Raw genomic sequence first — 13,125 nt, 5'->3', positions numbered from 1 at the left:
TTTTCCCTAGACAGGGGCTGATAATGCTGCACGTGAAGCACCCATCAAATCTAGGCTAGAGCAGCCTGGGAACCAGCCCTGGGAACTCTCAGGGAAAGCACACAGACTTTCTGTTTCCCTAACCCCATCTCTACACTCGAGCAAATGGTCCTTTTTGGAGCCTTTCAGGGGTGAAGCATGAACTCACTGTAACACTATATTAAAATGCTCAGTTTCATAGATGTTAACTGCCATCACTACCTGCTATAACAGATCTCAACATCTTTACAAGGCAGGTATAAACCCAGGTTTTGCCAACAGGCAGCCTGAGGCAGAGGCAGATGAAATACCTGGAAGCTATGAATAAATAAGGATGTGCCACTGCAATAAATCAGGAAAAAACCCAAACCTCTACCTATCTGAAAAATCAATACAAATTAAGAAACCTGCTCCTGGTAATTTGGCCAACAGAGTTTAAGTGGTTTAGCAAAAGTTATATAGCAACTCTGTGGCAGGCTTTGAAAATCAACCCATTGTTTCCTAGGTGTAGCTAGCCCTAACTTCTAGATCATACTTACAACCTTGTAAATAGAGGAAATAGCTACAAATACTAACTTTCAAAAATACATCATGGCCAAATGTAACAGAGTTTCCTAAATTATGTCCACCATAACAGCAATTTCTACTGTTTGTTTCCGTTAAGTCACTAATATTTATGGTCAGCAAGAAACATTAAAGGATGAAAAATGTTCTGGTTTTACTGCCCCCAGCAAAAAGCAGACAAAATCAAATCCTTCCACCTTCTCTTGATCTTTATAATGAAAAACTGAACAATTCACGCATGGTGACCTACAACTAATTAATTCCACAGTCAGTTGCCACCCTTAATATGTAATGGAAGTACTAACCCAGGTAGGCTACTACTAGTGGCCTTACACCAACTTTAAATTGTTCCTGGATTACTACTTTGGATTGCAGATGTAATGTCCATTACTTATTCAATGAAATAAGCCTTTACAAGAGGCGTTTACATACACACTGATTTTATTAGAAGAACCCCTGATTTCAATACAGTGCTTAGAAATATTTGGCATGAACGAACAAGATATAAAGTTGGATCCTGAACATCTTTTGTTCAGAAATCCATTTTTTTCTTCTTAGATACTTAGATATTTCTTACAAATAATTCAGCTATTTTCCTTGAATAGCACTGTTGGACACTCATCAATATTCCTCAAGGGAAAAATCTCTACAGGCCAGAAGGCCAAGTGGCCAAGATTCTTCTGCTTAAAATGTAAATGCCTGCTGAAGTGCTGCCACTTGAATTAGGCCAACCAAGTTAAGTAGTAAAACTATGCAACATAACACCACAGCAGCAGAAAAGCACTTATCACCGTCTTGGTAACAGAAACACAATACCAGCACAGAATACTTCACTCCCATGTCACTGGATCTGCTGTGAAGTTCAAGCAGCAAAATTACATGGAGCAAGCAAATAAATAATACTGCCTACTGTTTGAATTGCTGAACAGTAGCTGAAGACCTTTAGATGCATCCCTCTCTTCTTCACTTCCTAACAACAAGGGAGGGGGCGCAAAGCAAAAAACGAAAGTACCCTCTTTCCATGTCAGGTCACATTCTGTGATCAGTAAACAGACTGAGGTAGAGTTTAATAAAAATCACAGCACAAGAACACCTGAAGAAAATAATCCCTGTGGCATTTAGGGCTCCTTCAGTGAAATACTGCAACATTTTCTACAAGGAGATTTGCCACACAGATCTTAGAAGACTCTTTATTACTGAAATTCCTGCTTAGCTGTCCTCACTTAAGCAAGGCCGCTGTGGCACCATGCTCAAAAAAATCCCAGAAGAAAAGGGGGGAACCCCTCTTGGCCTTGTTATGCTTGTTATTCTCAGCTGTACTGCTAGACTATGGCATGCTGCAACTGCTTGCTCTGCAGCAATGGAAACAGCTGTGGAGAAGCAGCCAAAATGAAAAATTTACTAACCCTGACACTATGTAGAGGTAGCCATGAGAAGTGCAGTCCCCACCAATGAAATCCAATGCAATAACATCCTAACATGAAATCTGCTGTTTCCAAACCTAACCCCTTCCTCAAGCTACAGATCTTCATGTCAGCCTTTGCTTCTCTCCTTTCAATGCATATGAAGTTTTGTATTCTCCAGCTACAGGCAGAAAGAGAACTTCTTTATCTCCTCAAACCTTTAAAGCTTCTGAGCCAGAGGGAAGAAAGAGGAGGAGAAAGCCTGCACTCTAAGTACCGTATTTGGAGGGTTATCCCCTTGTGACTGAACTGAATCTCTGCATCTGCCACAGCTATTAGCCTTCTCCAAATAGCAGCTGAAGCAATATGGAACAGACTTGGTCCCTAGATAATTTCCCAGCTACTCATACAGTTCTGTACACCAGCCATGAAAAAGAATAATTCTTGGTAATTTAATTCTGCTGTTGCTTGAAAAACCTATGACCCAAAGCAGAAATACTGGACATGTCTCCAGATTCAAGATGACATCAAAACTCAAAAGACAAAGCTTCCAGAGATTTATTTCCAATTTTCTCTCAGAGGACATCAATCCTTGCAAAAGAGATGATTACTCACCCTCATATCTTAAAGGTAGCCATATATTTTGCAGAAATTATTAAATCTTCCTCACTTGCAGTTGCAAACCTTAGGTTTAAAACCTCTAGTTAAACTGCAGCTCAAATACAGCATTTGCTGGTAATATGGAAAAGAAAATTTCCATATGCATAGTCCTAACAGTACAGAAGACATGCCAAAATGGAAATTACATTACAGCAATGATTAATGACACCAGATTATTCTGTACAAAACAGCAAGCAAGAAACTGTCCAGTGAATTTCCCAGGCAAAAATACAGCCCATCTCTTGCACACAGCCAATTGTCCTCCCAGAAACAAACAGGAACATAAACATAACCTAAAGAAAAATCCAGCTTCTATATTGCAATTTTTTTGGTTTGTTCTGATATTTCTGAGAGCAGGACTGGGAGCTAGGGAAAGAGACAGAAGATCTGGAGGCTTTCATTTTAGCAACTCAGAACCCTACACAGGAATGAATCTGCATTGGGAATCAAGCCAGACATGAAGCACACACATTCCAGTCTGAAACAGAAGAACACTTCTCAGGAAATTAATGTGTTAAGTTCTATGAGTTTTTTGTTTCTTTGTTTGGTTGGTTGGTTGGTTGGGGTTTTTTTAAGTTCTCTGTCAGTAACCAGTCTCTGTCCCACATAGAACATGAATATGTGGATGTGGACAGACATCACTGTGCAAAAACCTCCCATACATGGCAAGCTGTCAGTTCCTTACTTTAATAAGCTTCAGTAATCTCCTCACACAGCTTCCCTTAATTAAGTGTATCTAGGAAGGATTTTTTTTAATAAGAAAGAGATGTCTGTGCAAATTAATGTGGAAATATTAGATGTAATACATGCATCCATACACCAGTCTAAAGGACAATGAGATTTTTGAATTATTTTTAAATTATTCTTGCTATGCCTTTACAGTTAAATACACTAGCTTTATTTCTAGAAACAAGGAAGGTTTACATTTTGTTCTTTTAAAGGTCTGGATTTAATCTGCATTTAAGCTTCCATATACTATACCTTTTTTGTTGGTTCTAATAATTGTCTCAGACAACAGTAAAGGGCTTCCATTGGAAACTTCATTTATAGGCTTCTCTGGTGGTTTGTTGGCAGTATTTTCTTTCTTCATGTCCTTCTTTATTTCCTGCAGAAGAAAAGGCAGGTGGAAAGGGAGAAGAAACAGAAAAAAACAGTTGAAAAAAGGCATTACAGAATATTCTGAGTCTCAAGCTCCCATCATTTCTTAAAACTTCTATGTATACACCCTTGCCTTTTCTAATGCTACCTCAAAGACTCTCTGTGAGTTGAAAAGCCACAAAATGAAGTAATTTTAGCTAACTCTTCCAACAGATACTATTTTTTTCTTTTTAAAAAGAGGTTAATACCTTACTTATGTGTGAAAACTGTAGGACAGCTTTGCAAATCTCTTACGAAAGATCACCAAAGCTGAAAGGGGGCGGCGGGGTGGACTTCTCAGTTTATCCATCAATTAGCTGCACATTTGATGCACAGGGCAGAACTGGGTACAGTGCTCCTGATGTAAAGACAGCTAAGCCTGCTTCCCCTCCATTGAGAAGCCCACAGAAACAATAAACATAGCAAGAAGAAAAATATTAACTAGGAAAATATGACAAATGTTACCATAATTGGCAGCAGCATATATAGAGCCTGCTGTCAGAGCCGTTACTAACACTAACACATTTTGCAGTTGACTACCTTTTAAGGTGATCGGCTTCTTTGGCAGCACACAGAGAAAATATATATGGTGGAGGTTCATGAAAGTAAACCCACAGAAAAAAGCTTCCAAAGACTTCACAGTTAGTGCTTGAGTAGACGCACAATACCTCTTTATTGCCTTCTTAGGCAGATTTTAAAGACCTAACTGCTTTGTTGTCTGTATCTCCTTTGCCAAAGCATCCCAAATATCATAGCCTTTCATATATCTTATCTTGAAACACCACTGAGGTAGACAAGTAGCATTACATCCGCTTTATAGACAGGTAACTGACACACTAAAGAGGTTAAACTGCTTATAGCCATATACAAAAACACAAGGAAAAAAATAAGTTTTGGCTCCAAGCTTTGTTCAAGGTCAGGATCACAGAGCCACTTGGGCTGGAGGGACCTACTAAGCAGGAGGTCTCTACTCCAATCTCTGGCTCAAAGTAGGGCCATCTCTGGGATCAGACCAAGCTGTTCAAGGCTGTTTTCCCAGCTGTGTCTTAAAAACCTCCAAAGACAGAGGCTGCAACCTGCTCCACTGCTTGACTGCCCTTATAGTGACAAAAAATTTTCCTTATACCCAGCCTGAAACTTTCTTTTCAAGTCCCATCTGCTCTCTCCTGTCCTCCCCACCAGGCAGCACTGTGAAAAGCCTGGCTCTGTCTTCTGGATAACCTCCTTGTATGTATTAGAAGGTCCCTCCCCTCAAAGCCATTTCTTCTCCAGGCTGAACAAGCCCACCTCCCTCAGCATCTCCTCATGGGGCACGTGCTCCAGCTCCCATAGTCACAGAACTCACTCCAGTTCATCAATGCCTTTCTTTAACACAAAATCCACATCCCGTCTACAAAATGGGATGCTGTATTCCAGATGTGGACTAACAAGTGCCACGTAACGGAAGATTACCACTTCCCCCAGTCTGCAGGCTATTAATGCAGCCCAGGATGCTGTTGACTCTGTTTGACTCCAGGGTACAAGACTGGCTCATGTTTCGCTTTCTGCCCACCAGGACCCACAGATCCTTTTCAGCAGAGTTGCTCCCAAACCCATCAGGCCCCACCCTGTACGTCTGCCAGTAATTCTTCATTCCCAGGGACAGAACTGGTATCTGCCCTTGCTGGATTTCATAAGGTTCCTGTCTGGGTCCCTCTGAACTGCAGCCCTGCAAGCACATCAGCTGCTCCCACAGTTTGGTGTCATCTGCAAATTTGATGAGATCTTCTACACTGAGTAGGCATCAGGGACAGGAGATGGCTTTGGACAAATTCTTCCCCTCCCTCCTCACTTTGAACTCTCGCACATTCACTGCCCTTTTCTATATCCCAATGCAGTAGCCATGTACCATACACAGGAAATACTTCAGATCTTATTTAGCTTTCCAGCATCTCAGACATGAGCACTAAATCATAGCAAGCAAATTTCTATTTGAAGTTTCTGAACCAGTTATATGAGAGGAGCATCAAGCAAAACAAGAATTTCCAAGTCACTCTCTGTAAGTTGCACTTTAAACATGAATTTTGTAATTGTTTTTTTAACATTTTACTTCCCTAGTCCAACTGCTATTTCAAAGCTGAACTATTACCTACACAACATTAATACAGTCTTCTGTAGCTGCACAAGGCATTTACTGTGTATCGGTATTCCATTAGCAGAGATTAGAGTTTTATAAACTGCTGCCCACCCAGGGTACAATAAATCTTTTATCTAGTGCCATCACACAGGTAAAGTAGTACCTAAAATTAACTCATCACAGTAACCATCACAATTGAAATAACGAATGTGAATGAACATGTACACAAAAGGTGAATTCGTGTGTGATAGATGCTGCTGTTGTTAGAAGAAACATTGCACAGTTCCTGTATAGAAAGGAACCAACCACATGATAATTCAGAACCACTGCATGTATTTAGAAGAAATTCTTATATCACTTTCTTAAAAAATGGACCGGACTAATACATGTATTGTTCCACAAGCTTTTTTTCACAGCCTTAAAAATTAAAATAGGTAATAAATGAGTCTACCCAAAGCCTCTTGTATTGAAGCTTTAAATTTATTTTGCAGCTAGGTGACAAACTCAGTGTATTAAAAAATTATCTACAGCTTAAACTGAATCTGACTGAGTCAAGCAGCACTCTCATGTGAACAGGACCACAAGATAAGAGCCTATAGAAGACCCCATATTGCCAGAACTTGCTTCTTTTGTGTCATTAGGGTGTTATTTTCTATTCTTTATGTCAAAATTTAATTAAATTCTCAACTCACAGATTTTGAGACAATAGTATGATTTTCAAAATTTTTAAAATCCTATTTGCAACTTCAAAAGTGACAGAGAAAACTGCTATAACAGAAAGTGCTGCTGCACCCTCAAGCCTCAGACAAATGACACTGCTGCCTTTGCTGCTGCTGACAGCTTTTTTGAGGAAGGCTTGTTTGACGCCTGAAAAAAAACCAAACAGGAATACAGCAAGCCAACTACCAAACACTGGCATTTGTTTGTAGGGTGGGAAGTCTTACACTTCCTTTCTTGTCTGGTATTCACAGAAAAAAGAAAGACAGACATAGCCACATGTCCACTAAGCCAAAATTCATACAGAAGGTACAGCACCTTGCAGTCACCAAAATAGCCCAACGATTGCCTTTCTAGTACCGATTTGGGCTACTTTTCATCACTGTTTCCTTTGATGCTCATGAAAAGGGTCATAATTTTTCATATCTATTGCCCACAGTAACATGGCAGGTGATCAACCGCAGCAGCCTGAAATTACAGATCCAGGAAGGAACCAAAAGGAAAAGTGGTGAATTCTCTAAACAGCGAAACAGAAATCAAGCAAAAGCCAATCCGACCCTACTAAGCCAAAATCTTATCAGAAACCTACTTATACTTAGCAATACCCCATGGGACGCCCATATCTAAGCAGCTTAGCACACATTCTGCAGTACCGAAGTTATGCCAGCTTTAAGCCACTTACGCAACTTTTCAATTCCTGGTCTTAGTCTACAGCAGAAGACTTTAAAACATACAAACAAAACCAAACAAAAGCCTCACACCTTAAACAGCCTCACTGCTGCAGCCAGCGGCGAACATTAGTGCCCATATTACATCTTCTGCCCTCAGTCCTCTCTCCAGTACGGTGTTTCTGCATCAGCACTGTCTTCTATACTGCTTACCCTTGGGGACCTTAGGATTTCAAGATTTTGCTTCAGCTGTGGCCCAAACAGAGCCAGAAAACTGGCCCTATGACTGTCTGTCTCACTGCTAACACACCTCCCAATCCATGTTACCTGGCCCTCTCCCATGCCATGCCTGGGCATGGCTCAGCGAATAATCCAGCACACAGACTGTTCCCAACAGGCAACGTGGAAAAGGCAAGCTCACAGAGGGAGGACAGGACAGAGGATTTTGCCATGAGGGTTGAGCTATGCTTCAAAATCAGGACAAAGAAAGGGACCTTAGTTCTGTTAAATACAGGAATATTGACATAGCCCTTTATATCTATCCCCACTTGTACCTGCTGTAAAAAATAGGTTATTACTCTAAAGAACTACATCATCTTACTGAAAACTGCATTTACACCTCAAAAACGGAGTGAAAAAAACCCCAAACAACTCTGGCCACATAGGTATACCAAGCCAGCTCACTTTATTTCACCACAAAAAAATCACAGAATGGTCAGGGTCAGAAGGGACCTCTGGAGATCATCTAACCCAATCCCCTGCTAAAGCAGTTTCTCCTAGAGCAGCTTGCATGACATTGAACATGACTACCTTGCGTATTTGGTAAATGATGCAACTACAATGGCCCTAAAAGCTTGATATTCCATTAGTAATGGTTAAAGAAATCTTTCTACATAACCCACTCATTCTAGATTTGCGTGAGGCAGAAGCCTGCGATATGAGGAAGGAGAAGGCAAATGAGCTTCCAAACCCATGTGTACCAAAGGTGGCTTTTGGGACCCTTCCCGAGTGTATGACAAAATCCATTTCTGGTTTTGGTTTCAAGCTGAAGTTCGCAGATACTATTTTCTGTTAAAGAAGAAATTCCATGTACACAAGGAAGTAGAAAGCAAACTTTCACTTAGGACAGAAGTCCCCAATCTACCATGAGTAGTTCAAGAACAGCTGAATTTAAATGCTAAAGGAGGATGAACAGAAACTAAGGATCCAATTGTGAGCTCAGGAACCGTTGTTTCTTGAAGCTTGTGCATGAAAAGAGAGGAGAAACAAGAAAGATAAGAGACTTTACTACATTATACTGCTCTAAAATACTGGAAAACATCAACCTAGAATTAGCTGTCTGCCCAGCAAGGACTTCAGTGTACATCCTGACTAGGATTCATGCACTTTTTTTTCTGGTGGTATTTTGACTACAGCAAATATACTCACACCCTGATCAGATACAACCACCACTCACTCAAGCCTGCTCTTGAGTAGGACAAGGGGGACTGGAGAGGAAACGCAGGACATCTGTGGCATGCCGAGTCTCCTCAAAAGGACACGGTGTGAGCACCTTCACTAGAAATCCCTGTGGTGACACTGGTCAGACCAGACTCAGCGACCTAGAAAGCCCTTTCCAGAACCAGAATTCACAAGACAAATGTCCATGGAGTGCCCCACACACAGCCTCAGGAGAAGGGCCTCAAAGGAATCCCCAGTGCAGCACTTGGATATTCACCCCACCACCCCTCTGACACTCAGATGTTTCTGCAGAATGAGGTGCCGTCTCGCTTACACAGCCACCTGCAAAGAGGTAAGCTTTCACAGTGCTAACCGCTTCAAAAATATCTCTAAACTTCATCTTTGGTACTATTTGATACTTGGCTGTGGGGCAGTGCCCGGTATAAATTTCATGGGTCAAAATGCTGCATTTTTTCCTAGCCCACACAAAGATAATTGCACGTTATTAGCATTTTCAAGGGGCTATGCCTTGGGAACCCAGCCCTTAAGTAAATAACCTCACATTTCAACCACTAAATCTAAACCAGGCCCTCTTGATGCCACAAACTTTAAGACAGTTTCCACCTCCGGTGTATGTGGGTTTCAGAGTGATTGCTATATGATAAGCAGTTCTTACTGGGAAGAGGCATCCTCGATCTGAGAAATTCTGAAAAAAAAAAAGTCCCTGTGAACTTTAAAAATAAACTTCAAGCCCAATTTGATGAAATATTACAATCTCAAAGGTATTACGGGGACATAGACATATTTTAGAGTACTCCAAAGACCCTTACACTTTGTATGCCCTTATAATATCTAAAAAAGTTCATTTTTTTATAACTAGGCTTTAACCATACTGTATAGATGCCAATAGCCAAATCACCATGAAAACATTGTTTTCTACTAGCAAACTTTCAAATATGTTTTCTCCAAAGAAACATAAAATCCTAGACAATACTTGAGCTGGTTTTGCTTGGATCTTCTCTAATCCAGCCCTACATCAGTATGAGCCACAGAAAATTTGTAAGACAATTCCCATGAGCTTGTGGGCTTTACAATGTGACAGAATATTAACTAACAACAAATTATGTAATGTGACAGAACTCCATCACATAGCAAAATACAACATATTCAAGTGTACTTGTACCCTATTAAATGGCTATTTCATCCTATAAAATCCAGAAATTAAGCATCTTTCATCTTTCTTAAGTCAAAAACTGTTACTTATTGACAAGACATATAACTTGTAGAGCTGGAGAGAGTGGTTAATGGTTTTCAAAGAGAAAGGTCTTTGCCTCACCTGCCACTTTTCTACCGTTGTTTGTAAGATCTAGCTTTGTTTTCAGAAGTTCATCATTCCTTACCTTTCAAGGAAAAAGTCTATTCTATCTGTATGTCTAAATACTGAAGTTTCCACTCATCTATCACAAAGCTTCCTTTAATTTATAGCAAATGCTTGAATTAGGTCAGCCACAAAAGTAAGTTAGCATCCGTTACCAAGTCTGAAGGAAAGTACAAGAACTTCCTCCATTTTCACTACATCAAAGTTTCAAGATTTTTTTAACTCTAGCAGTTCTGACCTTTACAGGAAATTCAGCTTTAAACATTTGAGGAAATTGCTGCAACACCTGCCATGACTGTAAACGCAATGATAGGCTATTCTGTGCTGCTGCAAGTATGAAATGCTCAGCCAACACTTCAAACCACATAGTTGTTGGAAGTCATGAAAAATTATGAGAAAAATCACTATTAGACTGCTAGGTGATTTATATATGGCTTCCATGTGCAGAGGGGAAAACAGTTCTTGCATACTGGAAGCAAGGATTTTAATCAAAATCAAAGCTTTTTGAAAGCAAGACACATGCATACTCAAAGAGTTAAAACCTGAGAAATAATGAAGCTTTCACAATTCAAAAATCTACAGCTCGTACACTGCTTGAAGCCAAATATGGGAGCAAGGATAAGAACCCAGAATCACATGCAGCGAGGGGGAAACCACACAACACATTTGAATTATCAAAAGATGACAATGGAAATGCCAGGGGCACTTTGACCCCTCTGAGATAGAGAAGGCTTTTCCTTTAATCTCTTTTCTCAGGAATCATACTTTACATTACAAGAGAAAAATGCCATCATTTCCTGCAAACAATGTTTGCAACTTCAAACAATATATGAATTCAATTATCTGTGTATATTAAAACCTCAAAATATAACTGCTGCAGAGTATATCAATGCAATATTTAGTTCTCCTGAGTCATTTCCTGGGACATTTTCACTAAAACTAGTTAAGAGTTATTGAATAATTACAAATGTGCTTAGATATAACTGCAACTCTGATATTGGCAAGACTCTTGTAGTTCTACTATGAAATAAACAACATACCTGGCAGTGAGGTTGGAACAAACCTTCCCAGCAACTGAACTAGCATCAATCTGAAAACTGTTTTTAACCAGTAAGATGGTGGCAGCACTGAAATCCAGTATGCCTTCACAGCACTAACCTTAAACGCCATAGAAAGCAAGGTAACATTTCAGACACAGTAAAGAAACCACCTAGTTTTTATTTTCCTGGATTCTGCATCATCTGAGCTTCACTAGTCTTTGGTTTCTTCTTTCTAGGGCAATACCAGCTCTAAGACGCAGAGGGAGAACACAGTACCTTCAAGCAACACAATCAAGACTGAGATCTCTCAATTAGCTGGTCATGACAGAAGACACGTATCAGTGGCTCTGTCAGCAAGGACAGTGGGAAGGACAGCTTGGAGATTGTCCCTCCCCAGCAGCGACCCCCGGCTTCTAACAGCTGCACAGATCCCATACTGCTATTGCACACGTCATATGAGGTCACAGCAAAAGTTACGCTCCTGTTTCACTACTGCAGGATTCCACATCCTCTCTGGTCATTCACTATCAGCTTATCCCAAGTTCATAGGAAACATGTTCCCAACTCCCTGTCAGGCATGTGACATAATCTTTGGGAAAAAAAGAAGGTTACAGCATGAGCCTCCTGGTTTGTGCTAGTACTGCCTAGTTCTGGGGTTATTTCTAAATCAAAGCCTCCTAAGCCTCTCTCAAAGAGTTCTATGGTTTCAGTATCCAGCCTTCAAAATCAAGTCTATTTCTGTGGCTCACATGACTTCTATCTGATTTACAGCTTGATAGAGAAAAGCATTATTTGTTCACCGAGTTTTACATGCTGAACGGGGTGTCCGTTCCAGCAGTAACAGTAGCAGTATGCAGAACAAAGCACTGCTTTTGTATTTGTTTTTTATTTTGCATTTTGTAATATACAAAGTATTTTGTAAAATATTTACAAAAACATTTTGTAAAAAAAAATATTTTGTATTTTGCTTTTTTGTAAAGTATGCAAAACATACTTCAAGGATGAAGGCTCTGATGTGCCATACCCTCCCTTTTTTCCCTATTGTGTTACATAAAAAAAAGATGCAATCTCCTGGTTTGCTCTCTCCCAGTGCAAATAAACTCCTGAACACCACCCACGTACAGTCCGAGGTGCAGCCTGCATGGCTGCTCAGGTAAGCGCAGAGAGCTGCCCCTGCTTCTCAGGCGGACGGGCTTTCGTCAGGGCGCTGCTCAGCTATTTACTGCACTTGCCTAGAACCTAGCCTGCACAGTCATCAATTCATTACATAGCCATAAGAAAAGGCTTCAGCAGCACATCTGTCACATGCATTGTTCTTGCAGCATTTAAATATTAATTTTATTTCTAAACTTTACTTAATATAGAGTATCTCAAACATTTGGGAGAATGCATTGCGTCACATGAGCGCATCCATGTAAAAAATGAGTACTTTGGATTTAGCACAAACAACTTGCAACAATCAAAATTACTATGAAACGACAAAGCAACAGTTGTTATGAAAGAAAATTACCTCTTACATCCACTGTATTCGACGTTAACTGCAAAAATACTGTGCCACTGGAGGCACAACGCAACTAGCTCCTGCTTAACCTGCGGGTAACTCCTCTGTAACACCTGTGTCTGAACGTTCCCTGTTTACTCCAGCCTGAGATGCCCGTGCTACAATGCCCGCCCTACCCCAGCTCTGAGGAGGCCGCACTCTGCCACAGCTGAATTCCACTGTTCCTCTCCTACACAGCAAGCAATGCCCAGCAAAATGAAGCTTCTCTTTTTATGGAATCTCCACATTCTTCCTTTTTTGATACAGCTTTGTTAAATCTTTTGTACATCCTGATAATAAAAGGTCTTCTGGACAGGATATGCAGTCTTGCATATGTAGAAAGCTTTGTGCTTTTAGAAAGCTGAGTGCATGTTTTATAATGAAATTGACAGAACTCTCAGATTTCTTAAGTCTTATGCAATCTTTCAGCTCTTTTTTTATGTG

The 13,125-nt window shown here is 40.3% G+C and overlaps 1 protein-coding gene across 5 annotated transcripts in view; it reads right to left on the bottom strand.

The window, feature by feature from the left end:
* The window catches only part of SH3KBP1 (SH3 domain containing kinase binding protein 1), a 234,075-nt gene that overhangs the window by 149,239 nt on the left and 71,711 nt on the right, over positions 1 to 13,125 (bottom strand). For all 5 annotated transcript variants that reach the window (XR_005826170.1, XM_040582562.1, XM_040582564.1 and 2 more), the window contains exon 3: positions 3,627 to 3,750. Coding sequence is in view for 4 of the 5 variants with exons in the window: in XM_040582562.1 (XP_040438496.1) it covers positions 3,627 to 3,750 (124 nt within the window). In the remaining variant the exon portion in view is untranslated. The remainder of the gene's footprint in view (positions 1 to 3,626; positions 3,751 to 13,125) is intronic.

Source organism: Falco naumanni, chromosome 2, assembly GCF_017639655.2.
Source record: "Falco naumanni isolate bFalNau1 chromosome 2, bFalNau1.pat, whole genome shotgun sequence".
Classification (NCBI taxonomy): Eukaryota; Metazoa; Chordata; class Aves; order Falconiformes; family Falconidae; genus Falco; species Falco naumanni.
Note: the sequence above shows the minus strand (reverse complement) of the source record. Positions and strands in the feature narration are given on the sequence as shown.